The sequence below is a fragment of the Lontra canadensis genome, unplaced genomic scaffold (assembly GCF_010015895.1).
Source record: "Lontra canadensis isolate GAN:19392208 unplaced genomic scaffold, GSC_riverotter_1.0 scaffold71, whole genome shotgun sequence".
NCBI lineage: Eukaryota > Metazoa > Chordata > Mammalia > Carnivora > Mustelidae > Lontra > Lontra canadensis.
In genome coordinates, this window is record NW_022631065.1 from 2,290,117 (window position 1) to 2,302,920 (window position 12,804).

The 12,804-nt window shown below is 37.7% G+C and overlaps 2 protein-coding genes across 3 annotated transcripts in view; one reads left to right on the forward strand and one right to left on the reverse strand.

Annotated features, from left to right (window-relative positions):
- The window catches only part of TRABD2A (TraB domain containing 2A), a 126,372-nt gene that overhangs the window by 89,319 nt on the left and 24,249 nt on the right, over positions 1–12,804 (forward strand). The window lies entirely within an intron of this gene.
- The window catches only part of DNAH6 (dynein axonemal heavy chain 6), a 231,596-nt gene that overhangs the window by 35,646 nt on the left and 183,146 nt on the right, over positions 1–12,804 (reverse strand). For both annotated transcript variants that reach the window (XM_032880677.1, XM_032880676.1), the window contains 4 exons: positions 5,978–6,138; positions 3,212–3,300; positions 2,306–2,452; positions 660–798 (listed from right to left, as the gene is read on the reverse strand). In XM_032880677.1, coding sequence (XP_032736568.1) covers positions 660–798; positions 2,306–2,452; positions 3,212–3,300; positions 5,978–6,138 — 536 coding nt within the window. The remainder of the gene's footprint in view (positions 1–659; positions 799–2,305; positions 2,453–3,211; positions 3,301–5,977; positions 6,139–12,804) is intronic.

The window sequence follows — 12,804 nt, forward strand, 5'->3', positions numbered from 1 at the left end:
TCTCCGTTTCCCTTACTCACCAGTGAAAACCCCCCATTCCCATTCTTCCCCCTTTCAGGGTGTTCTTCCTCCTCCACTTCCCAGTGCAGATCATTTCTTCTTCATTACTTGAGCCTACATATTCCACATTGGACCTAATTTTTGGCACAAGGTCCCATGTGGCCACAATTAATATTTGCTAAAAATTGTAATTCCTGAAATATTTTTTCCTTTTTCACAAGTATACCTGAATCAAAAGGTCTCTACTAGTCAATCAATGTTCAGATCTCTTGAATTTAAGAGCACAGACTCTTAAGGCTAGACTGACTGGATTTCAATCTTGGTTCCATCACTTATAAACTGTGTGCCTCAGTTTCCTCATGTATAAAATAGGGACATAACAGTCCTCACCTCATAGGGTTGTTGTGAGGATTAAATCTGCTAATTCTTGGGAAGCGCTGAACATAGTACTTGGCATGTATCAAAAGTGATATAAGTTTTGCTGTTAGTATTTGGGAAAACACCTGCCCATTTCCTATGTGTAAATATTCTCATGATATTCTTATCATGGTCTTATCTTCACAAAGGGACTATCAGAAGTCATTGTCACCACTATCGAATATTGGGGAAAAGATGCCATCTTTGTAAGGGCCGGGGCCTGGCCATGTGGGCATACCTACCAGTAATGTAAATGAGAGCATCCCAGGGAATTTTTCCTTCTTGACAATAAAGGTTGAGGTTCAGTAAAGCACATTCCCTGTCACTGTCATTAAATTCATAGCAAATATTCCAGCCAAGAGGGCCAAACTTTTTTCTCTCCTAGAAGGGACAATGAAAATAGTCCTACATAAAATTTGATAAAATTAAGTTTGTATGAAGTATTGAGAAATAAAAGGTTTCTGTTGAATTTGGGCATCCTCATTCTGTAAAATCAGTTAAGATCATGAAGTTTAGCTTAATCTAGGCTTTCAGTTTGGCTTTCAGCAAACATGAGCAGCATCTCTTCCTCCAGTCCTGGCTCTTCTCCAAAATTTCCAAAAAAAAATTTGACATTACTGAAAATATAATAGGTCTGTGAAAAGGACATTTGTCATTCATGGTAAAATAAAATGTTTCCCCATCAAAATAGGTAGAAAAAAAAATACTGACACTAATCATCCATCTAGTGGCAAGAACTACTCCCTATTGTTCTAAGGAGTCTGTCCATCACTTAGGGTTTTCAGTCATGTCACAATGTGCTGATTACATACTGACTTCTCTGCAGTGACATCTTTTTTTTTTTTTAAAATGATACACAGAATCCTAACCCTTGTTTGTGACTTCACATTGTGAAGCCTTTCCCTTCCTTCATTGTTTCCTTATCCCACTTTAATTTCTTAATTCCAAACTGATGATTACACCAGAGGTCTCATATTCCCTCCTCTTGATCTCGAAATTTCTCTTAAGTTTTGAACCACCTCCCCTCTTAGCTCTTTTTCTTTGTACAATGGGGGCCTCACACCTGGAGACCCTAGTCCCAACGTTGGATCTGCTCTAAGACCTTGTTTACATATTTATCCCATATCTTGTGTCTTTAATCTTTGTTTTTTTTCTTTATAGGTTCTTTCTCTGGAGACCATAAACATTTGAAACCCAGGGAGCCAGTCTAAATAAGACACTATCTAGAAACACGTAGTCAAAGAGTCAGAATTTAAGTGCAGGGTCACAGTATGGACACCAAATCACAGCAGTGAACTTTGAGCAGAGGGAAGGAGAAAGTACTACTGAGTTGAAGGTCATTTTTCAGAGGCCTTGGGGCTCTGGTCACAGGGAAGAGGCTCTTAAGGGTGGTGAGCCCAGTCAAACATGAATAGGCAAGAATGAAATTATTGCAAGAAAAAATGATAGACTCACATGATATGTATGTGCAAAGAAGGAATAATAAAAATAATCCTGAAATTATGGAGATATGGGACTACCAATTTCAGGAGTAGAGTCTGGAGGGAAGCAGATTTGGGAGTGAGGCATAGCTGAGGAGATTTATTTTTTTGCTTTTGAATTTGACCTCATGCATATATCCAGGTGACGGTGTCCCTTAGTCAAATCAGAGTAGAGCTGGGAGGCAAAGCTGTGGGCTGCAGAGGTGAGGGGAGTACTGAGATCAGCTACTGAGTGAGAACAGCTTCATTTCAGACCCTGAATGGGGCCTCAGCACTTCACAATGTCACTTGTAAGCTTTCCTGTAATTCCCACTTTTTCTGTATTTATTAACATAATTTAACATAATTTATTAACATAATTTAACATAACTTTTTTGTTTCCATTAAAAAGCAAAAATTGAGTGTACCTGAATAACTGCATGGAAGAAACAGATGCCAAATATTATTTGTCTCCATTTTCTTCCAAGTATATTTTCTTCAAAAAACGAAGGTGTCATTTCAGTAAATGCTCGTCTGATATTTGCACGTAAACCTTTTGGAGGCTCATTGGTTACCTGGATTCAGACACATAGGGGGCAGAGAGGGGGATTTTATAGATTTGCATTATTTCTGAATAACACACATAGACTGAAGCCATCGAGAGCATGTAGATAACTGATACCCCTGGGGGCATTCCTGGCATGTGGGGGCCTGCTCTGCATCTTGCTCAGCCTCAGTCTCTTCAGAGTCAGGCCTGGTGGGGTCTTTAGTCCTACAGTGGGTGAACCGTCTCCACAAGAACCTCAGACAATTTCTTTTGGTGTCCATTTTCTAAATATGGGCCAGAAAGTATGTTCAGGCCTTCCCCCATTGGATTTTCCATGCATCCCAACATATGGCATCCCTTGATGACATGACAGGGGAGGAAGAGGCATCTCTTCTTCCTGAGTGATCATTCATATTCAGAGGCTTCCCATGTATCGGAGGTTTCCAGCACTGAAATCCAGCAGCTGTACTACCTGTAGGCCTTTCTGTCTCTCACATGCTGAAATATTCTCTTAATTCTGGGAGGGGTTCCATTCTCACTACTCTGCATCCTTGACATTTTCTTAAAGAGTTGAAGGATCAACAGACTAGGGCACAAAAGGATGCGAGTGGCTTGCCAAACTGTTTACCTGTGTGCTATCAGGTGAAGGGATACCGACTTCTCCCTTCCCACCTGGGCCACCCAGACTTTGACGTGGTCCTACGCAGGGCCTGTGTTCCCTGGACCCACTTGGGGAACACACTAAGGCCATTTGGTTTGCACCATTCCAGCCATAGGCATATGTTACCTTGACAGAATTTTGAAGAACTGTAACAGGAAATGTACTGCTAGGCATGGAACTTAAAAAGAGTCGAAAAGTATCCTTGATAATGATATCTGTTTAAAACAAAGAGAAGACAACAAAAAGGGAAAATGCTTAATACTTCACATAACAAATACTTACTATGAGGTAGCAAAAAACCACTTGAGGTTCAATGAGGGATCATCCCAAATGAGGGATCTTTAGGGGATGGCTGCTATGTCTTGGCTCTGTGGTGGTGTCCAGTATTGACTGGCCACTTTATAAAGTCAGCAGTAAGTAAAGTCACTTGCAAGACCGGCTGTATAGCTCTCACCTTCCCAGCTCTGTTTAAAGACTAGTTTGTTTTAAGTCTTTTATGTTGTAAATGTTCAAAGTGGAGGTGGGAGGAATTTCTATAGAAACTCTTAATACATGAAAGTTTGGCAATCCAGAAACTGGCACATCTGAGTAAAGAAATTAAAGACACATTAATTATCAATACTTGGGGGTGTTAAGGGCCTTCCCTCTAGATTGGGAAAATTTTCAATTAAAAAATAGGACAGTTATTGCCAGTGCTCATGAAGTGTTTTGTTTTTAAACGATTCAATTTATGGCAAATTGCATGAAAATGGTCAGAAAGTCCTATGGAGAAGAAAGGGATTTCTCTACTCTACAGAGAAGTTAAAAGGGAACTGAAGGTGCAGGTGTATGGACAGACTTCATAAGTACCATGAAGAAGTTTAAGTCAATATGCTTACTTTGCGAGCTCTGCACAGAAAATGTAAGAAAATGAGTTCCCTTCTGGGTTCAAAAGGCTAGAGCAAAGTTGGGAAAAGTGGTGTTCCTTTTACAGGAAGATGCAGTCATCACCCAACAATGACTTTCTTGGTGCTGGTTTTTAAGTACCTATTATGGTGTTTCTCCAACAATCCAGGCCTGCTCCCTCACTAGAGTCTTTTCATTGGCTGTTCCTTCTGCCTGGAATGCTCTTCCTTTAAATTCCCTCACTTTCTTCAAGTCTTAGTCAAATGTTACCTTCTCAAAGAGGTTTGCCCAGATTACATGTTTAAATTGCTATCCACTCTTTCTCCCTATCACTCCCCACTCCCAAATCGTCCTGACCTTTTTGTTTTCTTTTCCCCCAAAGCACTAGCCACATTCTATCATACCATACAAACTACTTATTTATTATATGGTTTAATTATTGTTCATTTCCTCTCACTAACATTTAAGTTCTAGGAAGGTAGATATCTATGGTTGTTTTGCTCATTGTCCTACCTTAAACATCTAGAACAGTGCATGGTACATGGTAGGTTCCCAAATACTTATTAAATGAATGGATGCAGATTAAAGCTGAATTTATGCTCCTTATTTTGGTAATCTAAATTCATGCACTACATTAAATAACAAAAATTAAGTTAGTTCCAGTACAATTCTAGAGCAATACTAAAGTTGCTTGCATGGTAAAAACTATTAGGTATAGAAGTCAGACATCAACCAAAGCCTTAGGGCTAATGATTTCAATAACCAAAAATGCAAAACATGAGAAAAGCAGATTTAAAGAAGTACTTTTTTTTCATCTTTTTCCTCTTATAATTGCAGAAGCATCAAGAATATTAACTTTCATAGACATCATAGAAGTTTAGAGCTGGAATGGAGTCTTAGAAATCAGCATAGGGTTTCTAGGTAAGATACCATGTGGGCATCTTATGGCTGGGGAAACTGAGGCCCAGAGAGGATATATCGTAGCATAGGCAAGAAATAGTAGGGGCAGAACTCTACTTGGGTCTTAGAATTTCAAGTCTGGAGCTTTTGCTTCTTCCTTTGTTTCTTTTTTCTTCTGTTCACTTACTCTTTTCAGGTTATTACTTGAATGTATTTTATTTTAAATGATTTTAATTATTTAAATGGAAATAAGCCACAGGCCCAGTTGGAAGCAGGCCGCTCTTGTTGCACTGCAAAAGGGTAAAAACAGTGGAAATTCTGGATGGTTGATGTGAACAATTTTATCCTTGCTGGAAGAAGCAGTTTGCAGAGGCAAGGGGTGGGGAACCAGGAAATGAGGGATCTTTAGGGGATGGCTGCTATGTCTTGGCTCTGTGGTGGTGTCCAGTATAGACTGGCCACTTTATAAAGTCAGCAGTAAGTAAAGTCACTTGCAAGACCGGCTGTATAGCTCTCACCTTCCCAGAAGGCTTCTGTGGTCAGGGTATAAAGGAAGACCCCAGAGAAAGGGCTCTGGATATCCTAGGTTAGCAGGAAAGTGGGGCTCACCCTGCTTATTAACAAAAATATTGTTCCTAAGGTTTCAATTATTTTTATACTAACATTCTAAAATGAGGAGGGTTAGTTGGTACAGGAGTCGCAGAGAATAAGAAGTAGTGAAACATGACTCTAGGTAGATTGGTGACAATCTGAATCTGTGCATCTTCTCTCTGAAGTGAAAGATTGAATTTCCTCTCTTTGTCTTAAGTCCATTTTTCTATTTCTTTTACCATGCCTTTAGGTAATCTATTTTAAATTCAAATGGCCTCCATAGAAAGGAACATGAAATAGAAATGATCCAGTGGATCATACCCACAACTTGGAAGTCTGAAGATCCTTTTTCAGGTTTGGATTGTGTAATTTAACTAAAACTCTCTAGTTCTAAAATTCCTCCTCTTTAATATGGGAAAACATAATTCCTACAATAAAAAATTACTACAAGATTGGATTCAATAAAGAAAGTCTACATAAAAAGCTATTATTATGCAATTGCTGTTTTCAACGTACTTGAATCTGTGAAGGTTTTAATTAGTTCTTCCATTGCCAACATCCAAGAAACAGCAAGATGGCAGTTTTGCAAAAATACCCAGTTTCCTGATTTCATTGCTTCTTTGATCATTCTTTCAGCAATGGGTCCTTGTCCTTGCCCCAGTGAAATTGATTGCACCCTGAATTCCACAACAAAAAATGTTGCTTTATGTTATTTATAAGCAATGAGACTATGAAGAAATGTCAATTACATAGACTCCTAAAATATGCACACATTTCAAATCCTCATTTTAGTAGTTGTGTAAATATTTTTTTTCTTGTTTTTAAAAACATTTTCTACTACAACACACATGTAGAAAAGTCTAAAAAAACAAATATACAGCTCTATGGATTACCACAAATGAATACCCATGGTTGAGAATGAAGTTTGCCAATCCCCAGAGACATGCTCTTATGCCCCTTTCTATTCCAACAACTCTTCCTTCCTCCTTCCCACAGGGACATGTTATCCTGATTTCCAGCACTATAGATCAGTTTTTAAAAACTTAAAAAAATTTGAAGCCTCACATCCATATAGAGTAAGTCCATAAATCATTAGTGTATGGCTTAATGAAATCTCTCAAAGTGACTGTATACTTATACCACCACACAGGACACAAAAAGGAGAGGATTCCCAGCACCTACCCAATTAATAGCCTTATTCATTCCCAAGGTAAAAGTTATTTTGAATTCTAACACCATAGATTAATTTTACTAGTTGTTATATTTTATATAAATGGAATCATATAGTATATACATATCTTCTATATTTGGTCTGTTTCAATCAACATTTTTTAAATGTACTTTTTAAAGATTTATTGATGTATTTGACAGAGAGAGAGAGAGAAGGAGTGAGCACAAGCAGACAGAGCAAGAAGAAGAAGCAGGCTCCCTGTTAAGCAGAGAACCTGAAATGGGGCTCCATCCCAGGACTGAGATCATGACCTGAGCAGAAGACAGAGGCTTAACTGACTGAGCCACCCAGATGCCCCAAATTATTTTTAAGATTAATTTATATTATTGTGTGTCATTGTAGTTAATTCATTTTCATTGCTATATAATATTCCACCCTGTGATTATACCACAATTTATTCATTTATTCTGCTCTTGATGGACATTTGGGTTATTTCTGCTTCTTGGCTATGACATCCAATACTGCACTAAACATTCTTCTACATGTTGCTTGGTATACATGCACACTCCATTTTCTTTTGTATATTCCTAGGACTAGAACTGCTTTGACTTACTTTGACACAGTATGTGTATGTTTAACTTTATTATAATATCAAATTGTTTTCCAAAGTGATGCCACCATTCTGAATTCAACTTCCACTGAGAATATTTGTTTCTCCATATCCTTGCTCGTACTGTTTCATTTTTGCCCTCCCTACCCCCCACAACCCCCTTGCCCTGCCTCTCAAATTCTTCATATCCAAGAGATCATATGATAATTGTCTTTCTCTGATTGACTTATTTCGCTTAGCATAATACCCTCTAGTTCCATCCACGTTGTGGCAAATGGCAAAATTTTGTTTTTTTGATGATGGACATCTAGGTTCTCTCCACAGTTTGGCTATTGTGGACATTGCTGCTATAAATATTTGGGTGCACATAACCCTCTGGATCCTTACATTTGTATCTTTAGGATAAATACCCAGTAGTGCGATTGCTGGGTCATAGGGTAGCTCTATTTTCAACTTTTTGAGGAACCTCCATACTGTTTTCCAGAGTGGCTACACCAGCTTGCATTCCCACCAACAGTGTAGGGGGGTTCCCCTTTCTCCGCATCCTAGCCAGCATCTGTCATTTCCTGACTAGTTAATTTTAGCCATTCTGACTGGTGTGAGGTGGTATCTCATTGTGGTCTTGATTTGTATTTCCCTGATGCCGAGTGATGTGGAGCACTTTTTCACGTGTCTGTTGGCCATTTGGACATCTTCACTGCACAAATGTCTATTCATGTCTTCTGCCCATTTCTTGACTGGATTCTTTGTTCTTTGGGTGTTGAGTTTGCTAAGTTCTTTATTGATTTTGGATACTAGCCCTTTATCTGATGTCATTTGTAAATATCTTCTCCCATTCTGTTGGTTGTCTTTTGGTTTTGTTGACTGTATCCTTTGCTGTACAAAAGCTTTTGATCTTGATGAAGTCCCAATAGTTCATGTTTGCGCTGGCTTCCCCTGCCTTTGGCAATGTTTCTAGGAAGAAGTTGCTGTGGCTGAGGTTGAAGAGGTTGCTGCCTGTGTTCTCCTCAAGGATTTTGATGGATTCCTGTCTCACATTGAGGTCTTTCATCCATTTTGAGTCTATTTTTGTGTGTGGTGTAAGGAAATGGTGCAGTTTCATTCTTCTGCATGTGGCTGTCCAATTTTCCCAGCACCATTTGTTGAGGAGACTGTCTTATTTCCATTGGACATTCTTTCTTGTTTTGTTGAAGATTAGTTAACCATAGAGTTGAGGGTCCATTTCTGGGCTCTCTATTCTGTTCCATGGATGTGTGTGTGTTTTTGTGCCAGTACCATACTGTCTTGGTGACAGCTTTGTAATAGAGCTTGAAGTCTGGAATTGTAATGCCACCAACTTTGGATTTCTTCTTCAAAATTCCTCTGGCTATTCAGGGTCTTTTCTGGTTCCATATAAATTTAAGTGTTATTTGTTCCATTTCTTTGAAAAAGTTGATGGTATTTTGATAGGGATGGCATTAAATGTATAGATTGCTTTAGGTAGCATAGACAGTTTCACAATATTTGTTCTTCCAATCCATGAACATAGAACATTTTTCTATTTCTTTGTGTTGTGCTCAATTTCTTTATGGTTTTCTGAGTACAGTTTCTTTGCCTCTTTGGTTAGGTTTATTCCTGGGTATCTTATGGTTTTGGGTGCAATTGTAAATGGGATCGACTCCTTAATTTCTCTTTCTTCTGCCTTGCTGTTGGTATATAGAAATGCAATTGATTTCTGTGCATTGATTTTATATCCTGACACTTTACTGAATTTTTGTATGAGTTCTAGCAGTTTTGGAGCAGAGTGTTTTGGGCTTTCCACACAAAGTATCATATCATCTGCAAAGAGTGAGAGTTTGACTTCTTTGCTGATTAGGATGCCTTTTATTTCTTTGTTGTCTGATGGCTGAGACGAGGACTTCTAGTACTATGTTGAAGAGCAGTGGTGATAGTGAATATCCTGCTGTGTTCCTGACCTTAGGGGAAAAGCTCTTAGTTTTTCCCCATTGAGAATGATATTCGCTATGGGTTTTTCATAGATGGCTGTGATGATATTGAAGTATGTACCCTCTATCCCTACACTGTGGAGAGTTTTGATCATGAAGGGATGCTGTACTTTGTCAAACACTTTTTCAGCATCTATTGAGAGTATCATATGTTTCTTGTTCTTTCTTATACATTAATTGTACATATTGTACAATTAATTATATACATTAATTGTATATCAATCATATAATTGTATGATTGTAATCAATCATATTGATCGATTTGCAGATGTTGAGCAACCTTGCAGCCCAGGAATAAATCCCACTTGGTTGTGGCGAATAATCTTCGTAATGTAGTGTTGGATCCTACTGGCTAATGTTTTGGTGAGAATTTTTGCATCCGTGTTCATCAAGGATATTGGTTTGTAATTCTCCTTTTTGATGGGGTCTTTGTCTGGTTTTGGGATCAAGGTAATGCTGGCCTCATAAAATGAGTTTGGAAGTTTTCCCTCTATTTCTATTTTTTGGAACAGTTTCAGGAGAATAGGTATTAATTCTTTTTTAAATGTTTGGTAGAATTCCCCTGGGAAGCCATCTGGCCCTGGGCTCTTGTTTGTTGGGAGATTTTTGATGACTGCTTCAATCTCCTTACTGGTTATGTGTCTGTTTAGGTTTTCCATTTCTTCCTGGTTCAGTTTTGGTAGTTTATATGTCTCTAGGAATGCATCCATTTCTTCCAGACTGTGAAATTTGCTGGTGTATAATTGCTCATAATATGTTCTTATAATTGTTTGTATTTCTTTGGTGTTGGTTGTGATCTCTCCTCTTTCACTCATGATTTTATTAATTTGGGTCCTTTCACTTCTCTTTTTGATAAGTCTGGCCAGAGGTTTATTAATCTTATTAATTCTTTCGAAGAACCAGCTCCTAGTTTCATTTATTTGTTCTGCTGTTCATTTGGTTTCTATTTCATTGATTTCTGCTTTGATCCTTATTATTTCTCTTCTCCTGCTGGGTTTAGGGTTTCTTTCTTGTTCTTTCTCCAGCTCCTTTAGGTGTCGGGTTAGGTTGTGTATTTGAGACCTTTCTTGTTTCTTGAGGAAGGCTTGTATCACTATATATTTTCCTCTCAGGACTGCCTTTTCTGTTTCCCAAAGACTTTGAACAGTTGTGTTTTCATTTTCATTTGTTTCCATGAATTTTTAAAATTCTTCTTTAATTTCCTGGTTGACGCACTCATTTTTAAGTACGATGCTCTTTAGCCTCCATGTATTTGAGTTCTTTCCAACTTTCCTCTTGTGACTGAGTTCTAGTTTCAAAGCATTGTGGTCTGGAAATATGTGGGAATGATCCCATTCTTTTGGTACCAGTTGAGACCTGATTTGTGACCCAGGATGTGATCTGTTCTGGAGAATGTTCCATGTGCACTAGAAAAGAATGTGTATTCTGTTGTTTTGGAATGGAATGTTCTGAATATATGTGATGTCCCTCTGGCCCAGTGTGTCATTTAAAGCCTTTATTTAACCTTGTTGATCTCTTGCTTAGATGATGTGTCCATTTCAGCAAGGAGGGTGTTAAAATTCCCTACTATTATTGTATAATTGTCAATGTGCTTCTTTGATTTTGGTATTAATTGGTTTATATAATTGGCAGCTCCCATGTTAGGGGCATATATATTTAAAACTGTAGATCTTCTTGGAAAGATCCTTTATGTATGATATAAGTCCTTCCTCATCTCTTATTATAGACTTTGGCTTAAAATCTAATTTATCTGATATAAGGATTGCCACCCCAGCTTTCTTTTGATGTCCATTAGCATAGAAAATTGTTTTCCACCCCCTCACTTTAAATCTGGAAGTGTCTTTGGGTCTAAAATCTGTTTCTTGCAGACAGCATATCAATGGGTCTTATTTTTTATCCATTCTGATACCCTGTCTTTTTATTGGGGCATTTAGCCCATTTACATTCAGGGTAACTACTGAAAAATATTAATTTAGTGCCATTGTGTTGCCTGTAAGGTGACTGTACTGTACATTTTTTTCTGTTCCTTCCTCGTCTGTTACTTTTAGGCTCTCTCTGCTTAGAGGACCCTTACAATATTTCCTGTAGGGCTGGTTTGGGGTTTGCAAATTCTTTTATTTTTTGTTTGTCCTGGAAGGTTTTTTATCTCTCCTTCTATTTTGAATGACAGGATAGCTGGATACAGTATTCTTGGCTGCCTATTTTTCTCACTTAGTTCTCTGAATAGATCATGCCAGTCCTTTCTGGCCTTCCAGTTCTCTGTGGATAGGTCTGCTGCCAATCTAATATTTCTACCATTGTATGTTACAGATGTCTTGTCCCAAGCTGCTTTCAAGATCTTTTCTTTGTTGCTGAGACTTGTAAGTTTTACTATTAGATAACAGGGTGTGGACCTATTTATATCAATTTTGAGGGGGGTGTTCTCTGTGCCTCCTGGATTTTGATGCTTGTTCCCTTTACCAAATTAAGGAAATTCCCTGCTATTATTTGATCCAATATACTTTTTGCCCCTCTCTCTCTCTCTTCTTCTTCTGGGATCCCAATTATTCTGATAATTTTGGTCTTATGGTATCACTTATCTCTCGAATTCTCCCCTCATGGTCCAGTAGTCATTTGTCTGTCTTTTGCTCAGCTTCTTTATTCTCTATCATTTGGTCTTCAATATCACTAATTCTCTCCTCTGCCTCATTTATCCGGCTGTATGAGCCTCCATTTTTTATTGTACCTCATTAATAGGTTTTTAAAATTTCAACTTGGTTAGATTTTAGTTCTTTTATATCTCCAGAAAGGGATTCTATTTCTCCAGAAAGGGATCCTCTAGTATCTTCCATGCTCTTTTTGAGCCCAGCTAGCACTTTGATAATCATCATTCTGAACTCTAGTTATGACATCTTACTAATGTCCACATTGATTAGGTCCCTAGCTATCAGCACTGCCTGTTGTTCTTTTTTTTTTTTTTTTTGAGGTGAGTTTTTCCACCTTGTCATTTTTCCAGATAAGAATAGATGAATGAGAGCACAAAATCCAAAAAGGGTAGCAATGACCCCAGAAAAATATACACTAACCAAATCAGAAGAGACCCGAAAGGAGGGGGGGGACAAAAGGGGGGAAGAAAAAAACAAAATATATATATGCATATGGATGTGCGTGTATATATGTATGTGTGTATGTATGTGTGTGTGTGTGTATATGTGTGTGTGTGTGTGTATATATATATATATATATACATATATATATATATATGTATATATATATATATATATATATAAGACTGGTGAATAGAACAGAGCCACACACTTGATTTTGGGTGTATTTTGGTCTGTTAGAAGAAATTGCATCCCAAAATTTTAAATAAAGAAGAACATATATATACAAAAATAAGAAGAAACACAATGAAGGGATGGAATGTAACTGTAAAGATGAAAATTTAAAAACATTCTAAAATAGGCATTGATAAGATAAGAAGTTGGTTGAAGAAAGAAAAAAAAAAGGAGGAAAGAATGTGATGGCTGGAGACTAAAAGAAAACCATATGCTAGATTTAGTGTATATTTTGTTCTGTTAGAAGAAACTGTATC